The 23,598-nt window shown below is 46.2% G+C and overlaps 1 protein-coding gene across 3 annotated transcripts in view; it reads left to right on the top strand.

The window, feature by feature from the left end:
- The window catches only part of LOC144149261 (G2/mitotic-specific cyclin-A-like), a 40,097-nt gene extending 17,921 nt beyond the window's left edge, over nt 1–22,176 (top strand). For 2 of the 3 annotated variants that reach the window (XM_077680824.1, XM_077680817.1), the window contains exons 4-8: nt 4,336–4,559; nt 6,905–7,109; nt 8,277–8,390; nt 16,302–16,435; nt 20,551–22,176. In XM_077680824.1, the coding sequence (XP_077536950.1) occupies nt 4,336–4,559; nt 6,905–7,109; nt 8,277–8,390; nt 16,302–16,435; nt 20,551–20,599 (726 nt within the window). In that variant the 3' untranslated portion in view covers nt 20,600–22,176. The remainder of the gene's footprint in view (nt 1–4,335; nt 4,560–6,904; nt 7,110–8,276; nt 8,391–16,301; nt 16,436–20,550) is intronic. The other variant, XM_077680829.1, reaches the window with a different exon arrangement.
- The last annotated feature ends 1,422 nt before the right edge of the window (nt 22,177–23,598 follow it).

Here is a 23,598-nt window from a genome sequence, read left to right as displayed (position 1 = left end):
AGTTCATCGGAGATGGTGAATCGTGGGGCGTCTCTCCCGCAGCTACGGATCTCACCTGCATGCCTTTTCTGCGTACTATCCGTCGCATCGTCGGCGGATCGGGCAATTAAACATATTCGGCCAATAAAAAAGGCCTCTACCTCTAGATTTGAACCCACACTGAATGCCAATGCTTCGTGCTTAATCAAATGAGGCTTCGGTAACATGCAACGAGGCTTACAAATAACCAGTAGATTTGTTGAGGCCCACCTCCGTCATATCAGTCATTTGCGACATGTTTTTAGCGGCAAAAGTAGGCGAACACAAGAAAGAGGACAGGACAGTGCTGTTTACTTGTTGGATTGCAGTACTTTGAGCTGCTAAGCTGAGCATTGATTGAATAACGTTTGTGCAGTAGCCTTTACCCTGGCCCCCGCAAATATCTGATGAGAAGCTATATACTACGCGTTTTCTGGCAGAATTATCGAACGAAAATGTGTGGTCGTGGTGAAGACGGGTCTGGTGTTTCACCCTGCGAAATGGTAAACGGTTTGCGATAAAAATATTCAGTTGGTTTCATTTCCTTATTACGTTTATTACTTCACTTTTAATTTGCTTTAGATTTTCTACAGGCGTACCCGTCGCACACGCATGTGCAGCTTACGGCGAAGGGTTGTACGTCAATTATATGAAACAATACTTGCTCGCTAGAAGCGGTCATCATCATCATCATCATCATCATCGACCTACTCAGGTCCACTGCAGGACAAAGGCCTCTCCCATTGACCTCCAACCGCTCGTGTCCTGCGCTGCTCGAGTCCCCGAATTTCTTTTTTCATCCGGTTTATCCGGTCCGTCTCTGAAGTCAAACATGTGACTAGGGGGTCATGGTGACACCTGAAGTATGGCTAATGCACAATCACAGATATCGTTGGAAACTATGGGCGTGTTTCACGGTGAAACCAAAACCGACAGTAGTTCGAACTCTCTGAAAATAAACTACAATAACTTTATTCCGACACATACTTGTTGCGAATTGCCCTAAAGTATTTCCTAAAAAACATTCTTTACACAAACGCAGGTGCGCATGCATGAAGTCTAAAATCTTGGTCGTCGTCCATTCAGTGCAAGATGGGTTTGCGTCATTTCGCGTTACTGCTGCAGTTGTTGTGGCCGCCGCAGACCTCGCAGGGTATTTTTTCTTCTTTCGAATTTTAAAACTCAAATACGGTATTAGCGACTGCATAAACGAAGAAAACCATGTTTATTTGGGCCCGTCTATGCAATGCAAAGACACACTACTTAAAAAAAATAAAAAAAGTGGTTGGTTGCTACTTAGTAACCAATTTATCGGGTGTGTAGTAATTTAAAAATTCCAACTCGATTTTTTTCTTGTCGTGTGCAATGTTCACAGTACTCTTCATGGGCTCCAAGCAGCTCAATGATTGGTGAAAAATGGAGAAAGTCACAGATTGGTGTGACGATTTGGCGCCGATCTCAGAATAGTGTAACTGTGTTGCAAACATTGATAGTAGAAATGCACTTATATAACAATCTCATTCTAAACCATTTTATCTCTAGAATATGACAGGTAAGTGCATGAATAAGGTACTGCACTAGTGAACACGAAGTTTCGGCTTGGTTCCTGGCAATGGCAGTCGCTTTTCCCATCAAGTAAAAACAAGGCAACAGAATGATAAAGTACCATAAGCAAAAACGTATATGTACCTCAAGTATTGAGCACGTTCAAATCAATTAGGCGTCATAAATTAGTCCGTAGCCTCTTCTCCCCCTCCCATGGCTCTCCGCAAAGCCTCGCAGTATCTTTTACTCGGAAATTTCCAGTTTCAACTGAATGTTAACAATTTGAACATGTTTGCCATCCTCGGATCACTTTTCGCCTTCCGCCCATGTAATACACGACTGTAAAATAATGAACAGTTCTGTTTGAAGCTACGGAGCGAAAAAGTTACAGGTTAGTTGCCGATGCTGAACTTATTCAATTATGCATTGCGCTGTCTCTCGAGCTGCTTTTGCCTGCGCGTTAATTCCCGTCAAGCTTAACTTGAATCAACTTTTTTTAGTGCACCGGCCAACTCAATAGGAGGTATTCGTTGAAAAGTTTAGCTGTCAATTTCTTCGCTTGGCAATACTGGAAACGGACAGATAAGGCCGATGCGCCATGGACATGGCGTGGCTAGCTTGGCCACTGCGCCCGCACGTCGAAGAAAAAAAAACACCGTCGTGCGTCGTCTGCTCCGTTTCAACCCGATTCTCAACGGTGCCGTTAACATAGATGTTATTAATCGCACTCACATTGGAGTCGTTGCATTACTTTGCGTTCAGCGAGGTATAGTTTGTAACGTGCAACACAATCATGTGCTTAGCACGGACAAGTACCGCCACCCGCGGAGCCCGCGGTAACGAGTGACGGCGCACTCACACGGTTGCCTGCATGCGCGCCTCGCCAGTGAATACAAGCAATAGGATCGATCATGCGTTGATTTTAAAGAAAATGGCAAGTGCAAGAAGCTTGTTTTTCTAGCCTACGGGAAATTATCCAAATATGATTATCTGACAACCTTGACGTGTATTTAGTGACGTGTATTTGGGTTCCTCACTCTGTGTGTGAGGAACCCAACGGATTAGACCCTGACGAATTGCAGTACTCAAAACGAAACTTTATTGTTTGTTTTATTGACGGACGATATTGCTGAAATTGTCCACTGAACATCGCGGGACAATACGCTCACGTTTGTGCTGGTGAGCCCGAGGTAGCGGGTTCGATTTACGGCCGCGGCGGCCGTTTTTCAGATGGAGGCGAAAAGCGAAAACGCCCGTGCGTTCGAGATTTCTGCGCACGTTAAAGGTGCCTAGGTGGTCAAAATTAATCCGGAGCCCTCCGCTACGGCGCGCCTCATCGCCTGTGTGGCGTCGGCGTGTAACCCCCCACTTAATCAATCAATCAATCGATCGATCGATCGATCGATCGATCGATCGATCGATCAATACGCTCACGTGCAACGGGTTACATGGACGCAAAACTGAGTCCTACAGGAATAAGAATAACAAAATTGTCAAAACGGTCAGTTAAATTTGATGGGGTAAAATTTTACACAACTGTTTGAAACCCATGCTGTCGAGGAGTGGATTATATACGTAGCGAGCTGAAGTCGTTGCCCCTGATAAAAACAAAAAAAAAACTAAGTTTGTGTATACGGGCCGAGCGTCGTTGGCGGATAAGCTCATCCAGCGTGTTTTGCTGAGCTTCATCCTGAAGAGGTGGGCGTCATTTGAGGCAGGTGATGGTGCCCATTGCAGCCCTGTTAATTGGTTCAGGTGAGACCCACTCCGCGTGGGTCGTGCGTTGGAACTGACTGCTAGAAATTAACTTCGGCTTCGTGGTGTGCACTAAGCCCGGTCAGACTACGGACATCTGAGTGTAAAGAATTAGACATTAACCGCCATTCACCGGATGAAGGTTCAGTGAGGTCGAGCTGAGAACCCGGGCACAGAGTCGACGTCCCTACACCTTGATATGTCAAAGTAGTTTCATCGTAGTACTTATTGCTTGTAAGTATAAATAAAGTTGAGCATAATGAACCTTGATGAGGTGAGCGGAACCGTAGGGCGTGCGCACTTTTCATTCATGTGCAGCTACATTCGACTTCTCGTACACGTCTACGGCGAGAAATAGAACTTGTGAGCACTCGGGAATGTCGTTCGTTCGCCATCTGGCGATCAGATTATGAAGCTTTTGTTTTTCCTTGTAGGGTGTCGTTCGACACGCCAATTAAGCCAGATGTGATGTGCCGCGTAGCAAAATAGCCCAAGCATGACCTTCGATAGCACGCGCATGGGCAATCGCGGAGGCCTAGGTCGAAGCGTATGTACAGAGCCCGAGGCGTGTCCTCCGCTACACCGCTTCAGCACAAGTTAGCGTGGCGCCGAAGTAGACGGCTTCCACTGTTTGTCGAAGTGCCTGATATACAGCTAAGGTTGTCTCATGCAAAATTGAGGTGCTTTCGACTGAGTGGTTGTCACTCCAACCGTAACTTTGAGCAGTCATTACAACAACCTAAGGTAAAGCTCAAGTTCGCTTCATCTGCCCACACTTCTAGCCAGACCCGCACATTATGCCTGCTACACAAAAAAATGACAGCCGACATTATAGGCAAACGAAATGTTTCACCCCACTATCATGGAAAAGTCTCGACCAGGCATTGGGCGAGGCACTCTTCGAAAGCCTGGTGTTTGTTTTAGCACGGGGTGCTACTCAATCTTGTAGATAAGGCAGCCGACTATGCTGATGGTGCTCTCCTCCTCCTGCTCACCGCTTTGCCGTTCTCTCTCCAGGAAAGGCTGACGCCCAGGGGAAACTACGTGCGGACGCACGCGCAAATCACCTCTGGAGCACGCTCAGTGCTCATGAACTGGCTGGTCAAAGCAGCTGCGGATTTCCAGCTGAACGGAGAAACCCTCTCCCTTGCAGTGAGCAACGTCGATCGGTTCCTGTCGACTGTGATCATACGTCGGAGCAAGTTGCAGCTACTCGGCATTGCATCTCTTCTCATTGCTGCGTAAGAGCGATACCCGCACTCGTGCACGTGTCACACAGGGAAAGCAAGGGCAATGCGCACATTGCATAACAGCGCGCTACCGCTGTTTGTGTAGGTCGAATTGTTAGCGCACGTTGAGTAAAGCGCCATTGTACTGAAGTAGTTTCAAACTTGCAGCCTACCAGTTGTCTGCGGTAAACAGTAGCATTTAAGCATTAAACCTGTTAAAGCTGGGTTGGGCAATTTGTTTCATGGTGCTTTTCTGCGAACTTATCCGCTGAATATTTTAAATTTTGCAATATAAATAAAACTGCGCATGGCAAGCATTCTCAGGTTTCCGGGGGGAAAATATCTCATATATACTTTAGGAATCAGCACTGTGAAAGGCCAGTGGAAAACTGACTTTTTCCAACTTTTTCCGTAGAATGGAAGGCGGCCAGCCCTTACTGAAAAAGAAGTGATTAAAAGTTAGCAACGTTGGAACTTGCAAAAGCAGATCATAGAGAATTTCACAAGATCAAATCCAAGAAAAAAAGATTAGAGGGAATACAGTAAAACGCATTTACTATAATGCAATGTCATAGGAGGAAAAACACATCAACGTACAGGCGGGAGAGGGTGCAGTAAATGAAACAAAATAGATCGAGGATACTTAAAAGAAGCAGGAATTATATGCCTAGAATATCTTTGGGGCTACTGAGAAATATTTAAAGTATAAGCCAGGATTACTCTTCATTGAAAGCAAACAAAAACAAAGCAACATTCAAATAAAAACGTAAATGTCGCAATGTATTCTAGGGAATTGATCTGAGCTGTCTTCCGCAATCAGCATTTCTTCAATGTATTTTTAACTTTTATATTGTTGTGGGTATAGAGCGAATGGTAGGGTGCAGGGCATTTCATATGCCGGTGCCTGAAATCTATCAGTTTTCTGTTTGCCAAACTGGTACTGGTTAGATTCGGAAAGTTATAAATCCAGGTTTCATTGAATGTACTTCATCTTCAAATTCTGGGTACTGAATTCTTGAAGACTATGTATGTAAATGGCTAATTTCCCACCGTGCATGTTGCATTGTGAGCAGGTAACACTTGTGGCAAAGCTTTGGGGTGACCCGCCGCGGTGGCTGAGTGGCTAAGGCGTTGCGCTGCTGAGCACGAGGTCGCGGGTTCGATTCCCGGCCGCGGCGGCCGCTTTTCTGATGGAGGCGAAAAGCAAAAACGCCCGTGTGTGCGAGATTTCGGCGCACGATAAAGATCCCCAGGTGGTCAAAATTAATCCGGAGCCCTCCACTACGGCGCGCCTCATCGCCTGCGTTGCGTCGGCGCGTTAAACCCTATAATCAATCAATCAATCAATCAAAGCTTTGGGGTGTTTTCATACGGTATAATTGTTCAGTCCTACGTAACATTCGTGCTTGGAATTAACATTCCGAAAGAATAAGCCTGGTGCATGCCGCATGACAGGTGCACGTGACGGCACGCGAGAAGAACAGGGGGCACGCGGAGAAGAGCTTCGATCCTGGAGAAGCTGCCGCGTGAAGCTTGCCTGTCGAAGTAATTGGCGCCAAAAGACGAAGACGGGAAAGCGAAGGGAAACATGATGTAGCCTTGAAGAATTCTGATAATCGCTAAGCTTTCGCCCTCAAACCCCGTGAAAAGGCTTAAGCGCCGGATAATTTTTCTTCGCTTTAATTAGCTGAGTTTCTTGCTTAATCGTCTTAATTAGTTTAATCAGCCAACCTGCGAAAAGCAAAAACGCCCGTGTGTACGAGATTTCGGCGCACGTTAAAGATTCACAGGGGGTCCAAATTAATCTGGAGCCCTCCACCACGGTGCGCCTCATCGCCTGCGTTTCGTCGGCGCGTTAAGCCCAAGGAGATTGTAGAACCACCTTGGTTAAGCCCCACAATCAATTAAAGAATTAGCTAACCTGCCCCCTTTATTTCGCCTAGCTATCCTCCTAAATCACTGAGTCGTCCTGTCTAATCACCTAGTCATCCATCGTAATTCGCTGATTAATTCACTTTATTAGCATAATTATTCTTAAATTCATTTGATACACTTATTCACTATTATTCACATTAATTTATTTAGTCATCCACGTGAATTCCTTTCAATTCACTCTAATTTCTCGTAATCCCACCTAACGTCCCCGCTAATTGGAACTATGGTATTACTGGGCTGGTGTCCTGTGTAGTTTACGCTCGTTTACGCTTTCCGAAAGCGGGCGGAATTGGCAGTCAGCGCCGTTCTCCAGAGTTCCTAGTGATAACTACTGCATGCAGAATGTGCAATGAAGTAGACACCAAAAGCGGTATGGTGCAGTGTTTCTTACTGTTCGTATCTTTTGTGCTCGCCAATGACAGGAAGTTTGAGGAAGTTCTTCCACCGGAAGTGCCCGACCTTGTGGCCATAGCTGCTGGCGCCTACTCCAAAAAAGAACTTGTGCGGATGGAGCGACAGATGCTGAAGCATCTTTACTTCGATGTTGCAGTCCCAACAACATACTACTTTTTGCAACGCTTCGCAGAAGTTAGCCGTGCTGCAGATGTGGCGGTCTACCTCGGTCAGGTAAGCTCGTTTCATAATAAGCTCACCCAAATCATAGGCCATTTTGACCACGGCGCTTCTTGTGATCGGCCTGGTCGACTAAGGCGAAGGCCACAGAACTAAGAACTAAAATTTCGGTATTTTAAAGCAAAAATAGTGACTTTTTTTTCTGAAAAACCACAAACTCGTTTTAAAGGGGCTTTAAACGGTAATGGTAGATTCACCTATATCAGAGCACTATATACGTGGGTAAGACCTAGAGTACAAATATACCAATCGCTGTCGACTAACCTACAAACAGCTGTTTAATAATGCATACGGTGTCAATGAACCAGAAGGGCTATCACATTACAGGAGATTTTTCAGAACTATTTTTTACAGATTGTGAAACGACTTCCGGAGCTTGTTTAGGCGTCTTTTCAAACATTTTAAAACATAAACTGTGCGAATTTTCGGAGCAAATTCGCAGCTGCGGTGCCTCTCGTGCGGCAAAACCGTATATTATCGTTTCCGGGGCAAATTGCCGAATGTTTGGAACTGTAACTTCTGTGAACGCCGCTTGACATTTGGCACTTCGTCGCCGCAACGAAATATATCGTTTTGTCTTACAAGCGGCGCCGCAGCTGCGAATTCGCACGGGAAATTCGCACCATGTATAACGGGCTTCAGACCTTGTGAATTTAAAATATATCTTGCAACTATTCCTGCTCGTGCGTTTAGGACACAACCTTCAGTTGTGAACACTGTTGAATGGATCGCTTATTACCATATCGGGCAAGTATTGTTAGGCGCGATATCCGTGGGATATGTATGTTACGCACACACGTGAGCGTTGGGGGGGGGGGGGGGGGGGGGTGCGTGTGCGCTCGTCAGATATCGTGTTTACATACTAGGTGACACACTTCCGTTAGCATTGTTCGTACCCACGCTGGTCAGTTGTGCGAACGTTAAACCTATCCAATAAACCAATCTCCCTCCCTCTCTCTCTCTCTCTCTCCTCTCTCTCTCTCTCTCTCTCTCTCTCTCTCTCTCTCTCTCTCTCTCCTTCCTTCTTTTGATCCTTTCTTTGTTTCCTTCCTTTCTTTCCTTCTTCCTTTATTCCTCTATATCTTTTTCTCACTCACTTTGCGCCAAGTAATCACAGAACTGGCTGTTTGAAAAGTCTCCTGCTTATTCGTTTGCTTACAGTACTTGTGTGAGCTGACCTTCACAGAGGACGATCCTTACCTGCAATACCTGCCCAGCGTTGTTGCCGGTGCTGCTCTTTGCTTGGCCAACTACACGCTGGACTTACATCCATGGGTGATTAACATTTCTTTTTCAAGTCATGATTACGAACTCTCGTTCGGCAGAGTACTGTGCTATCTTCCCATATAGCGGTGCATGTAGTCGGTGTTACATGTCAGATCCCTAGATAGCCTACTTTTTACCCATTTCCCACTACTTATGGATAATAATCCAGGGCTCATGCGTAGTCGTTAAATAGGTATACGAATTATTTAAAGAAGTGCTGTAACTATTGCAGTCGCTTGTCGCGGACCGCTGTGTGCGCGCTGCAGCGTCAGCCATACCACATTTCTGAAGAACTCAAGGCTCCCGCATTCGGATACGCACGTTGCGAGCAGAACGGCTTCCTCTGCCTCATCTTCCAGGCTTCAGCCTCATCTTGCCATGCCTCAGCCTGCAGTAGCCACCAAAACCATCGCTCCCGAGGCGGCCACGAAAGCTGTTTCCCTTAGGAGTAGGTTTCGGACTGCGGTTTTTTTGGCCCTCGAAACTTTATTGCGCTGCATTTAACGAAGCCATACAGCTTCGAAACTAGCTTAAAGTGGGATACAGTGCCAACATTCATGTTTAAAGATCCAATGACTCATCAGTGGCTTGACAACTGGAGGTTTCACTCGCCGTTCTTAATTGCGACGTAAGGCGTGCAGCCGCACGTCATACAGTCGCCGACCGATTTTTTACACCGCAGCTGTTTAAGCTTGAGTTCCATCCGTGCCTGGCGTTGTTCAAAGCTCGGCGAAGCAAAGGGGAGAGGAGGAAAATGCTAGGCCAAGAAGAAAGTGGAAGTGGCGAGGCGGCAAGGAGCCGACGAGCAAATCTGGGGAGTTCGCGTCGTGGCGCAGATGTGCGGGTGGGGAGGCACGCGTCGTGTATTGGCTGTGCCTAGTGATGACGTAATTTCTGGCATTCAGGTGTTCTCCCAATTGAGAGAGACAGCGTGCGCTCGGCTGAATCATTGTCTGATCTACCGATAAGATGGGCAGACCTAAGAAAAACCAAGTTCAACCTTGTGAAGACCGCCAGCTCTGCGGTTTTCTCAGTCATCGCATCTCAATTGCGAAGGTGATCTGTTTTTTTTTCGGACCCTCAAGAGGCCGAGATAGCGTCCGGAAAATTGGGAAGTCCGAAAAAAAATTCACGCAGAATAGTCAGTTTGCAAGGGTTAAGGCTTGGGCGAGTTGGTGCATGATTATAAAAGGGGAACAGCGCAAACTCAGACAAGACACAAGAAGAAGGAGGTGACAAACACGAGCGCTGACTTACAACTGAGGTTTATTCCTTGGCTTTTCACATATATATGCCAATAGTCAAAAGCACAAGAAGAACCAAAAATTTCACGATAGGAGATACGAAGCCGCTCGTCACGCTTCACCGACGCCATGTGCCACAAACACTAGCTGTACTATTGAGGGACAGATAATTAATCTCTTTCTGCGAGAGGGACAAGGAAGGAACGCTAACACATTTATCTTTTCTGCGCAATATTTCTGCGGCTTCAATTATTTCTCTTGTTATTTTATCTTTGTGTCGTGAAATGACCTGCGTTTTTTGAAATATTGGGGCGCAGTCGCGGCAATGCCGACAGTGGACACCTAAGTGGCCACTAATCGCCGTATGTACGTTATAATTATGTTCTTTTAATCTTTCATTTAGGCATCGTCCAGTTTGGCCTACGTACGTTTTCCCACAAGACAGCGGAACGGAATAGACGACGCCTTCAACACATTCAACAAACCAGTTTTCGTGCTTTACAAGACAGCGCTCAACAAGCTCCCGTGTTTTCCGCTCCCAACAAGCTTTCCTCCATGTGTTCGAGAGTAAACAAAACCAAAAGAACAGTGCAGTCTTGCTCCGTAAAGCACGAAAACCGGTTTGTTGAATGTGTTAAAGGCGTCGTCTATTCCGTTCCGCTGTCTTGTGGGAAAACGTACGTAGGCCAAACTGGACGATGCCTAAATGAAAGATTAAAAGAACATAACTATAACGTACATACGGCGATTAGTGGCCACTTAGGTGTCCACTGTCGGGATTGCCGCGACTGCGCCCCAATATTTCAAAAAACGCAGGTCATTTCACGACACCAATATAAAATAAGAGAAATAATTGAAGCCGCAGAAATATTGCGCAGAAAAGATAAATGTGTTAGCGTTCCTTCCTTGTCCCTCTCGCAGAAAGAGATTAATTATCTGTCCCTCAATAGTACAGCTAGTGTTTGTGGCACATGGCGTCGTTGAAGCGTGACGAGCGGCTTCGTATCTCCTTCTATCGTGAAACTTTAGGTTCTTCTTGTGCTTTTGACTATTGGCATATATATGTGAAAAGCCAAGGAATAAACCTGAGTTGTAAGTCAGCGCTCGTGTTTGTCACCTCCTTCTTCTTGTGTCTTGTCTGAGTTTGCGCTGTTCCCCTTTTATAGTCAGTTTGTTTTGCGAGCGGCTTGAAAAACCAGGCAATCCGTTTCTACGGGGCGCTACGTTGCCGCACCAATAGGTCTGCTTGCACGTCGGCGACGGTGACGTTCTGGCTGTTTTAAACAACCCAAAGCGCCATGAGGCCTCGCGTTAGTTGAGAACTAGTTGACAGCACAGGCACTGGCTCCTCACTGCCGAAGCCCGATTCATCTTCCAGCACCTGGCTAACTATTTCATCGTCGGTAAGTTCCGCACAGAGCTCGGTCTCGCTGTCAGCGTTAGCGAACTGCTCCAGTGTCGCTTCCACGGGAACGGCGCCTGCAACGGGAAGCAGATGAAGAGGGCTGATAAGGTTGCTATCGTCAGGCCTTTCACGTCTGAACGTGGAACCCGCGTGGCGGAAGCAATTCCGGATTGTGATCTCGGTCATCGCCTTCCATCCGTCTGAAATCGTATGCCGAGTGCAGCGACGTTGTTTGCGTTTTCCGCAGCTTTGGACTCGCGATCAAATGAAGAAGTCCGGAAAATCAGACGAGAAGGGTTTCAAGCGTCCGAAATTTTGGCCCGTGTTATACATTCACTATGGAGCGTGTGACGGTGCCATGGGAGAGTCGGGACATTCAGACAGGTTGGGACAATAGGGCATCCGAAAACTGTCGGCGGCTGTACAAGTATGGAGGAGTCCCGTGTTATGGGAACATAGAAGTTATTTTGCAAAGTAACACTTATAACAGCATTTTTAGATAACTAACGTGCTTATATCTCCAGGCAGCGGCAGAGCCGTGAACGCTTAGAGATTAAGGTGACGCGTTGCGGAGATAAGGTCACTGGTACGATTTCCGGCTGCGGCGGCTGTCTTCCTGATAAAAGCGAAAAACAGCCATAAATAAGAGACTAATAATGCATAAGTGCATGATAAATATCACAATTTCGTCTTAATCTAAGGAAGCCCAGTTCTAGCTTATCGCTTGAAGCCCAGATTCGAACTTCATTTCTAAAACCCAGACGAAAACAAACGCGCCCTTCTCGGCCGCCTCATGAACTGTCGATTAGCCACATGGGTTTAAAATAACTAAGATATCTGCTTCCTCAGTTTTAATAAAGACAAACAGCCGTCCTGACGCACTCTTCTCGTTGAATATAACCTACATGGTTCCAATAGTAGGTTACGTTCCACCGATACTGATGTCAGCGGCGGGTCGGGAGGTTGTTGAAATGAAATTTATTTATGAAATCAGTGCCACCATGTGATTTGACGAAAGGCCTTCGGGAACAAATGCGTTCAAGAGCAGGCACCCACCTCATCGTTAACTGTTTGCGAAAGAGAACGTAAGAAGGTAAGTTTTGAACATTCATTTCATCAAGATAGTCAAAGCATAAAATTTCGTGAACTTCAAGGGGAAGTCAAAATACATGCCTAAACAAACGTTGTGAAAATTAGTTTGCATGCTTAAGAATGTCTTTGAAGTATGTAAAAATGTCTTTCTTTGCGCGAACAAGTTTTAAATCATTGTCCATCTGCATGTGGCTCCGTGCGCTACAGCTTATCTTACTCCATGGCTACAGCTTTTTGAGCTTGAGTTGTTGCGTAGAGCTGACTATGGATAGTGTGTAGGGACTATTTCTTCAGCGGAAATGGTCAGCTGCCAAAAATATTTCTGCCTGGGTCATTGTTTTTCTCTTTTTTTTTTTTTGCACAACCCAAGCGCTCACGGGGGCCCGAAATCGACCGAGAGTGCGCTCTATTCTCATACGGTCTCATAGGGTTCAGGTTACCGATCGGGGAGGGCAATTAAAGGCGCCACGTTGAAAATCAAATGCTCTTTTTTACAAAAAAAGGGTTTACATTTCTAGAATCCTTTTGGGAAGTTGCTTGCGTCCTCTTCGGTAAGAATACAATATTCCTTTCGTCCTGGGTTCGATCGGCGCCGAAAAACTTCCTAAACGGGGCAAATCGAGAATCTCAATACATTTGTGAGTGACAGAAAACGTTAGAAATACCCCTGTATGGATGTCCTCCCGAGAAGAGAAAATATAAAAATGCTTCTTTCTGGGAGGAAGATGGTTGAAACTCGAAGCTATATCCGATACAAATTCAAAGTCCACAATTCAATCAGCATAAGTCCAAATCAACGGCAACTCTGAGCTGACCTATTGGGATTTTATGATTTTCTATCTATATTTGTGATTGGGTCATCTGAATTTTGTGATTCGGTTATCTCAGCGTTGTCGTTGATTTGGACTTAGGCTACTTTGCATTTGTATTGGAAAAAGCTTCGCGTTTCATCATCATCATTATCAGCATCACCACCTCCCCCATAATGTTCTCTTTGTGGAAACCCATACTGTAAAGTCAGCTTTCCTTCAGTGCGTTTTTTAACCACCACAAGTGACATAGTAAGCTTTGCTTTAATGTACGAGATTTCGGCGCACGATAAAGATCCCCAGGTGGTCAAAATTAATCCGGAGCCCTCCACTACGGCGCGCCTCATCGCCTGCGTTGCGTCGGCGCGTTAAAACCCCACAATCAATCAATCAAGCTTTGCTTTAATATCTACAGCTTATTGTATAACTGTATAATGGAGTAATTTGGATATTTTGCTTTAATTGCTCAGCGGAGGATGCGCATGTCATCGGGGCTAGTTGCTACGTTTGCAGGATTGGGAGCCCAGAGGCGTTGTGCGTATTACATTCCTTCATTATATTTAGTGCGTATTATATTCACGTATTCCTTCAAATGCGATGTAATCGTTGTAAAATACGGCCTATGGAAGTTCCTTTATGCATAATAAAATATAGCTTAACCTGCGAGGATGATATGAGTGTTCAACAGTTACTTTAGAAACGTTGTTTTCCTATTATCCCTTAAAGTTCTGTTTTACATTTTCAGGATTGTCCTGCCTATCTTGCAAGTACAGTCACGCTCACTATGACCTACACCGCTCATTAGTATTCACAGCTTTATATTACCTTTGTCTGGCACCCGGGGTTAAAGACCAAGTGCGCATTAGAACAACTTCCTAATGAATCAAGCCTTATCCTAACGTATATGCCCATAGTCATTGTTTCGACGATATAATCGTCTGAATACTAATGAGCGGTGTAGGCCATAGTGAGCGCGACTGTACCTCCGGAAGGCTTCGAAAACAAGAACGCCTGAATAAGGTGAATAACGAAGAAAACGCAAATTTGACCAACTTCAGGTTGCTAATCAAAAAGCAAGAAAACTGGTGTGAAGAGCTGAAAGTCTAAGCGATGTGATTGCCAGGAGGAAAAAAATAACAGTTGCGACTACTGAGGACGTGCTTGAGCCGCAACTGAAGCTTCTATTGCCTAAGCAGCAGGTGGCTGTGAAGCAATGCATCGAAGCTGCGCGACCCCGCAAGGGCACCTTAGATGACGGTAGTAGCGACACCGCGCACTCTGAGCCCGTGTGGGTTGGACCCACCCACGCCCTAGGCTGTGCGTGGCTTTTCCGTTTCCGGTTGAAAAAGGCATCCTGGTGGCTGAGCCAAAGTTGGGGTTGTTTTGGACCTTCATGGCCCCCTGGCGGAGGCAACTCTCCACTTTGGCCCCCGCTTCTCGTAGACGGTGCCTCCAGTCTGACCCGTCCTGGGGGGGATCAGCCAGTCGCCTTTTTTTATCCTCTTCTTCACTCTCTCCCTTTCCTATTTTCTTTCCTAGCACTGTCCTGTCGTCTTTTTTTCTCTTCCACATTTCTTCATTCTTCTCCAGGCGGTGAGGGTTAACCCTGTGTGAGGGCACCCCCCTGAATTCCGGCCATAGAGTTATGGTGGTGAGGTACAGTTAACGTGTGCTGCAAAGCCACGTTCCCTTGTTGGGCTCGGTGGTGGGCGACTGGCCTTGCCACCGAATTGATTCCATGCTCTATGGCTACCTTTTCCATTCCCGCAAAATACCCTGACCGACCTCCTAAAACGGGTCGCACCGAAGCACTCCGAACCCAACCACCTCAGCAAGCTTTTGGCAAATACCTACTGGTACTCTACCAACTAGAAACCTATCACTGACCTGACTGTCTTCTTCATTGCCAAATGTATTGAAAACATTGTTGTGGGAGACTGCAATGCCAGAAAGATGCCCTCTGGAGACCTCCTTGTTGAAGTTGTGCGAAAAAACCAAAGTTAGGACCTCCTGAGCAAGAAAAAATTTCCAATTTGACCGTCACCGTTACGCCACACGCACGCTAAACACTGTGCAGGGTGTTATTTCCGACAAATAACTCCTGCATGAGACAAATGATTACCTCCTTGAGGGACTGTATGACCAAGGTGGTGTTGGCATCCATGGAATTATAAGAGATGGAGCAGAAATCAAAACACGACACATCATTCTGACATTTTCTAGCTCTACCCTGCCCGAGACAGTGAAGGCAGCTTTTATTAGCTGTCGTGTACGCGCCTACATTCCAAACCCGAGGCGATGCTTTAAATGGCAACACTACGGTGATGGAACTCTAGCTGGCGGTGGCAGGCGCACCTGTGCTAAATGCGGTGAAATTGATCACTTTTCTGATTACTACCAAAACATAATCATAAAATGTCGGAACTGCAGTGGCTCAAACGCTGCATACCCACGATCTTGCCCATCTTTCAAGAAAAAAAAAGATCATTCAGATCAAAGTAACCGAAAACATCAATTTCCCAGAAGCACGCCCAAAAGCACATTGTTTTTGGCTCATCCTATGCAGACGTCGCTCACCGGGGGTTGGGGTTGGGGTTGGGGCAGAATTCACATAAAATGCACCGCGATATTTAAAATTTCGCTACTCCGTATGTTTGCGCATTTAGCAGTTGGACGTCTTGCAGGACAAGTTGAAGCCCTCCGCGCGCAAAGCAGCCACGTTTCCTGGCGGCCAGCTATACGGCCAGCGCGCTAACGACCGGCGCCTTGTGGCGGCTGACTACAGCGCAACTACTATTTTTTGCGTTCGGCCCATGTAACGCTTAGTATCCTGCACCGCAGTGGCTGAGAAGGTGGCAAAATCGCTGTGTTCGTGGACCCGAAGTCACGGGCTGTGTACTTACCTGGCCGTGGTGGCTCTATCTTTGAAGTACCGTGAAACCAAAAGTGCGATTGTGTACGACATTTCGGTGCACTTTGCATTAGCCAGGTCGATCTACGTGAATCGTAGTCTTCGACTACAGCGAATCTCGTATACCAGGTGATTCTTTGGCCATTTGAACACAATTTGGATTTTAATATGTACCGGGTGCTATTTCAATCTCGCGTTGTTTTCCTCCCGATTCAAAAACTAGGATTCTCACAGCTGCCTTGTTAGCTGTGCACTCCTGCAGTAACAGCCAATTTCAATGCAAACAGTGCATTTTTGGGGAACCGGCACGCATGTGGCTAGAGGCGGCCATAGATGGAGATGGTCGCGGTACTTCATAGGCCTAGTGCTGCCTCGGTACGCTACAACAGCCCAAACTTGAATTCTAGTTGGCAGTGTGTCTCATGACCCTGAAATGTGCTTAAATGCTAATGTTTGCAGGGCCAAGACCTGATCACGTATTCGGGTTACCATGTTCCTGACCTCCGGGACTGCATCTATGCTCTCCACAAAAGCTTCTGCAGTGCACCTGGTTGTGTCCACCAGGCCGTGCGTGAAAAGTTCAAATCTCTAGCGTAAGTGCGTTTTCCTCATCGTTTCACATTGTAGATGCCCGGGCCCGATTTGTCTACGAAGCAGCGGTGTGCAGCTGTGCGCAGGAGCTCGCATTGGGCACGTAATAACGACGTGAGGCGTATGCCTAACGCCACTAGACCGGCTTCAACTTCCCTTCACCATTTCCGACCATGAAATTGCCTCCGAAGAAAGGGCGATGCCACCAGGGGCGAAATTCTCCAAAAAGGGGGTGTCGTTTTGAAGCGACGTGGTAGCGCCATGCAAATGCATGCTGGGTTCTTGGGCTGGGTGGTCGCTTTGAGGTTGAGGAGAAGCGAGAATGGCTTTGCAGAGGAGCACTGTAGCAAAGGCGCAGTGCTGCCCCCCCCCCCCCTCCTCCCCCGTTGTTTTGCTTGTCGCTTTGCGCCCTTGCTACAGCACTCCTTTGTAGGGCCATTCTTGCCCCTCCTAAACACCTCAAAGCGGCGCCCCAGACGAAGAACACATGCGTCAGCATTGCGCTACCGCGCCGTTTCAAAACGACGCCACTTTTTTTCAGAAAAATCGGCCCCAGAATCCTCCTTTTTTTCACATGAGAACCACTTTTCTACGTGGGAAGAAACGCGTAGAGAATAGGAGCCCCGTTCTCACTAGCAACCAACAAAAAGTGATCCTTTTTTTTTTACCTATACCCACCTTCAAATTTTTGTGCCTGCGTGCATGGACGCTTCCAGCGCAGAATTGAAACGTAACACTTGTCAGTAATAGGAACGAACACCCCAGGTTTCGAAGCGAGAATTATAACCACCCAGCAACAACCCCTTCACTGGTAAGAATTATATTTGGGGGCTCACCCACGCTTCATGACGTTATAAAGTCTAAAAGTAGAAAGAACCATTCCTTTAGGTTTGTATCTATCTGTATATGTATCCACCTTGGTAGTGAATATGAAAAAACAGCGCTAAAACGGGATAAAGAACGTGACAAGACTGGGCGCTGTCTTGACAAGAACGTGACAAGACTGGGACTCAGCGCCCAGTCTTGTCACGTTCTTTGTCCCGTTTTAGCGCTGTTTTTCCATATTCAGTTATGTACCAACAAGCCCGCACCAACACACTTTTTCACCTTGGTAGTATTGCATAAAGCCCTTCAGTTTTGTTTGATTCAGGCTGGTTTCTCTTTGCTGCTTCAAAATTTATTGTTGTTTTTAACCCCTTTCGCATTTATGCTCTTTGTTAATAGTTGGTGTAATGTATCGTATTGTAATGTCACAATAGCTTCACTAATTAGGATTGTTTTATTCCCTATGTATCTCCTCTTACTCAGTGCCCTGTAAGACATTTTAATTATTTAATTAAATACATAATTAATAATTTGTTATAATAATAAATAAATGCATAAATATCTCAATCGGAACAAGAAATAGCAAAAATGCAGACCGTCGCCAGAATAAACTCGAAGTTCGTTAGGTGTAAAACAATCACGGTTTCTTATAGCCCCATTTTTAATATTACTACAGCTTTAGAATATCTACAAGACACCCTTTTTGAAGCAGCTTTGTTTTGAAAGGTAGCCTCATGCTACTACTATGAATAACGGTCTTACCATATTTCACTCCCCATAACCTCGTCTTTCGTAACGTGTTTGTTTACCATTGCCTTACAAAAAATAAGCTAATTGCACACCGGCTAAGCCTCACTCACTGGCGTACGCATGCAAGGCCAAGAAAACCACGCCCCCCACCATCCTTCGGTAGCCACCATCCTCCGGCGCTGGCTATACACCCCCAAGCACTGGAAACAAAAAACACCTGAACATAAATACCCCAGAAAGTGGAGGCTAAAGTAGCCCCGCCGGTAGCGTAGTGGTTATCGCACCAGACCGGTATTCTGGAGGTCGTGGGTTCGGATCCCACCTGGCGGGCATTTTTTCTCCACTTTCTTATTTTCTAAATTCTTTATCTTGAGCTACTACATCCTCCCCTTTGCTTTCCGAGGTTTTCGTGACTGCCAACCCTTATTTATGTCTTATTTCAACGAGCCCCTCATTTCCTATTCCGATTCGCTAGATACATAGCGAGGGCCTCTGTTCTGGCAGTCTTGGTGCCATAGGAAGCTTAAGAGGGTTCAGCGCTGGTCGACCACTCTCGACATGTCGTAGACGCTCGAGTCACGGCCCGGGGGTTAAAAAGAAGGTCCCCTTCACCCCGAGTAGTCCAAGTGGCGCTGGCTACCACCCCATTTATAATCAGGTAGCTTCAGAGGAAACGACAGAAAATGGAGCAACTTGAGAACAAAATACACGCCCTAAAACCGCATAAAGGAAGGTGCAGTGCAAAAATGTAAGCAGATTGGCTTGGTAGCACCAGTCACGGAATATTTTGCGAAAGCGGGGATATATTCCCGCTTATGAAGTGCCGTCCAATGTATACCGCCCCGACGTATGCGCTACTTTCTAGGTGGGTGTGTTCAGAATACGCACGCCGAATTCAGCGTACATGCACAGATTTCTTAGGGTCGACTCTTCTTGATTTTGTGCTCTTGTACTGTTGTGAATGCTTGCCCGTGCCCCAACATGAACAAAGCTTTTAAAGCGTTTAATGAATCACTGCAGGCATGCACCCCTTTGCTATACTATTATGGGTCGTAGGGATTCCGAACAACCTAGTGTCTCGGGTGTCTGTCTACCTAAAAGGTCGAAAACAGTATGTCGGCGTCTGTGGACAGACCTCACCTCATACCCCAGTGAATTCCGGCGTACCGCGTGAGGCCAGCGAGACCACTACGCCCCCACCGCAGTACAATGCGGCGAAGAAGAGCAAGGACTACAACACCCAGCTACAGGCCGTCCAGCAGGTTGCGGCGGCCCTCGAACGGCAGCGGCCGGAGTGCGACGCGCGGAAGGGGGTACGATCCCCCCGACCTCGTAGAGCGCGCCCGGGTGCGGCTCAAGAGGTGCTATCGTAACGACGTCGCGGCCGCGTCACGGCACCTGGGCCCCTGTTAAGGGCGCCCCACCGTCTGCAGGCCCAAATAAAGTTTATTCTCTCTCTCTCTCTCTCTTCCGGCGTACCGAAGAGCAGTGTTGTAGAACCGCTTTTGTTGTTAATAGCAATGATATTAATGCTATTATTGATCCGGTTAACTTAGTGATGATCTTATTATTTTCACTGATGATTGATTGATTGATTGATTGATTGATTGATTGATTGATTGATTGATTGATTGATTGATTGATTGATTGATTGATTGATTGAGGGGTTTAACGCACCGACGCTACACAGGAGATGAGGCGCGCCGTAGTGGAGGGCTCCGGATTAATTTTGACCACCTGGGGATCTTTAGCGTGCGCCGAAATCGCTAACACACGGGTGTTTTTGCTCTTCGCCTCCACCAGAAAAGCGGCCGCCGCAGCCGGAATTTAAACCCGCGTCCCTGCGGTCACCAGCACAACGCCTTAGCCACTGAGCCACCCCGGCGGGTCTTTCACTAATGTACAGACGCCAGATCGACAATTCTCTCAACACTGCACTTAACAATATTATTTCGTGGTGCAACAAATGGGGCATGTTGCTAAATTTTGATGACTCAACAAAAAATCCCATACAGTTTTCCTATTCAGCAAATAGCCAACCCTTAAAAGAAGTCAGTAGTATAAATACATGGGCTTAGCAATAAAAAAATAACGAGTGGCGATGCACACATCTCCTCGCTTGGGAAACTATTAGCATATAACACTTTAGTGCGGTCAAAGGTAGAATATGTTTGTATCGTTTTAAATCCGCTTACGAAATCTAAAATTTATCCCAGTTGAAAAATTCTAAGACCAGCAGTCTGTTTTATCTACACTTTCGTCGTGGTGTGTCAGCTTGGAAGCTAAGCAAGGTAATGAAATCCAAACATTGCAATCCCATCTCCAGCTTCTCCGCTTAATGGCATGACATTTACCATCTCTCCTTTTTAAAGCGAAGTTTCTTAAAATCACCATGGCGTACATTTGTCCAGTGAACGACGATTTCACTGTCCAGCCGACAATATAGCGACATTTTCATCTTGAAGGCTTGAATTCTGCCACCCATTCGTACTTCCGTTGTTCTGCGCACTAAAACTGCACCTCTCATTTTTTTGCCTTGCAGATACCACGGTGTCGCCAACGTAAAACCCACGTCAACGCTACCTTTCTAAAGAGGCTTGAGCACAGCCCTTCGGGAAGAAGTCCAGCATCGCGAAAAGCGTCGGGTGTCCTGCTGTTTTTGTTTGCGCACATTTCTATAATTTTGGTTCGAGCTTTCTACCACGAAAGATGCTTTTAGGGCGTGGCGCGGTGTTTTATTGCCATGCACAGACTGGGGAACATCCCACTGGGCGGCAGTCTTTTGCTCCGCAGACATTGATGGCTCAGGCATTGAAGCCCTGCAGGGATCGCTGTCACTTTATTGCCCACCTTTAACTAAATGGTAATTTTGTGTGCAGCAGTTTTCTTATAGCAATTAGAGGACTCCACCACAGGCAGTTACTATGCAAGTGCGTCATGCCAGCTGGCCTTCCATTTCATTTTTTATAACGAGACACTCCCGTATGGCATAACGACGAAGTTGAACAAGCGGATTGGAAAGGGCCACAAGCTTTTGATCTCACCTAACCTGGTAGCGTTAGAGTAAAATTGTGGGGAGGGTGAAGTGAGCAGTTACAGAGCGGAACCAGAAGACATGAAGGTGACATGAACACGCAGGTGTAACCGGCCATGGTACTGCGGTGATTAGCGAGAAAGAGAAAAAAAAAGCTTTAATACTGAAGAGCTTAGGCCAATTAACGGCTGGGCTCGCTACTTCAGAGGGGTTTGAATGCAGTGAGGCGAAAAAAGAAAAGGTGGGAAAGGAGGCAGAAACAGCAAATAAGGGGAAGGATAAAATAAAATAGGAATGAATAAAGTTTTAAAAATGACAATAACACAAAGAAAATCTGAGAGCCTCAAGGTTAGAGAACCTCGGCCAATCCTGCACCAGATAAGTCAAGACAGCTTTTGCCTCTAGCACCGCGTCAGCGTGATTACGCCATAGTCAAATTTTATTGTAAGCAGAAGGTTCAGTACTTGGTTAGGATATACAGAAGGAAGTCCCGAAGTCAGACTGCAACGGGACCTTCTACAAAAATAGATACACGCGATTTCACAAAGTGCAGCAAACAGGAGATTCGAGTAAAAGGGGATTTTTAACATAAATATCTAGACAATTGTTTGTTCACTGCCACCACATTGTAGATGTTATGCTCCAAACCGCGAGTGAACTAAATACACAGATAAAAGCTCCGAAGAACAAATATCTACGAAACTGAACGAGACAATGAGTCAGTTACTACTATATGTAAAACAGTAGTACAAACACTTTGTTTTGAAGTGAAAATGAGGAAAGTGTATAACTTGAATAATTTTTTACCCTGAATGTGGTTTGTATCCCAGTCACTCCAGTATATATATGAACAGAAGTTGTGCATTTTGTTTGAGATGAGATTTCAAAGCAATTTTGAAGGACTGCAGAGTGTTCAGTGCCTTTTTTCCTCCAGAAGTGCTTTCCAATTGGTAGTTGCTAACAAATGGGCTGTTTGCCTACCGTAATTAGTTCGAATTTTAGGCAAGGTTAAATTACCATTCGCTGAAAATCTCGTGACGTTGGGGTTGGAAAGGAATGAGGAAAGAAAAATGACCTGGGTACGTAGTCTATTAATGGCTCAAGAGAAGGAGATACAGGCTATGCCAGCCGATTTCACAACTGTTCAAATGCAGTGATTTGTCAGTAGAGGCTCGGCCTGAACAAGGTGCAGAGTCGATTCGATGATCCCAAGCGCTTGATTCTGGATTGTGTGTCCTGCCGTGGCAGGACGTTTGTATGTGTTGTTCCAACAGCTGATGTACAAAGTAATATGAGAGTGAGCAAAGGAATAATAAAGAGTGGTGAGTGTCTGACGGCTGAAATAAGGTCGGCCTTTGATGATTATGCCACATGACATTTCCTTTTCAATGTAAGCAACACGAAGTTCTGAGTTGTTTGCTGTTGCAGAGTGCTGTGCAATGTAAATTGAAGAAATGGAAGTGGTGTTTTATTAAAATTAAATACAACAAATTTAGTTTTCGATGGATTAATTTATAGCATTTTGCTCGTACACCAATTGACTACATCATTCAGGGTTTAATTTCGTCAGTAACACCGTCATACTTGTCCTGAGTGATAATTGTCCTCTCGTCAGCTTACAAGAGGCATTTTGAAGAAAACCAATTGCGTAAATCATGAATATAAATTTAAAATGATATTGGTCATTGTATAAAGCCTTAAGACGCACCTGTTTTTAGTAGCGGGATTAGAGTCAACTCCGGAAATGGAAGTGACCGGTGTCCTATCACACAATTAGCTTTGTAGTAATTGCAGAGGTGGAACAGTTACGTCAATGGGTTCTAATTTTAACTGCGAACGTTACTGCTGAATAAATCGATTGTGAATGGTGTCCGCAGTTAAACGCGTGCCCCCTTCCCCTCTAAAGCGTGTGACGAGCAGTGGGAGGGGGCGCTGGGTAGCTCGGATTCGGGAATCCAAATCTCCCTGGTGAACCGAGCCACCGCTGTCCCCGTCAGGTTCATGCCACCGGCCACCCCGCCATCTTAACTGCCTTGTACAATAAAGTTTCTCTTGTAGACATTCTTCACAAAATTGTACCCCTTCGCTCCCTTAATACCCTGATCGAAGAGACCAAGCTACGTCTTAAGGAACATCTTGAGCAGTCCCCCCAAGGCAAGGCTATCGGCTCATGGGACTATATGAACAGTAAATTCGACCCCACTTGTTACCCATTGTCCCTTCCGCCCTGGGAGCGCCCTGCGATTGGCATCCCTCGGCGTCACCCTATACCTCGGCGGCAGGTGAGAGCACGCGAGTTGTACGTTCGCACTATCCAGAACGACAAGATGGAGAACGAAGTCGACATCTTCACGGACGCCGCCGTGCGCGGCAATGAGGCTGCGATTGCATGGGCATCTGCGTACGCCCCCTTGCTAAATGGTTCCCGGAAGATCTCCAATACATATTGCCTAGCAGAAGAAGCTGAACTTATGGGTGTCCTGGAGGCTGTCCATTCCATCCGCGACCATTGTGACTCACTCTCTTCCCGGAAATTTCGCATCATTACGGATTCTT

Source organism: Haemaphysalis longicornis, unplaced genomic scaffold (assembly GCF_048455015.1).
Source record: "Haemaphysalis longicornis isolate Haplotype H1 unplaced genomic scaffold, Haemaphysalis longicornis Haplotype H1 scaffold_1, whole genome shotgun sequence".
Classification (NCBI taxonomy): domain Eukaryota; kingdom Metazoa; phylum Arthropoda; class Arachnida; order Ixodida; family Ixodidae; genus Haemaphysalis; species Haemaphysalis longicornis.
Note: the sequence above shows the minus strand (reverse complement) of the source record. Positions and strands in the feature narration are given on the sequence as shown.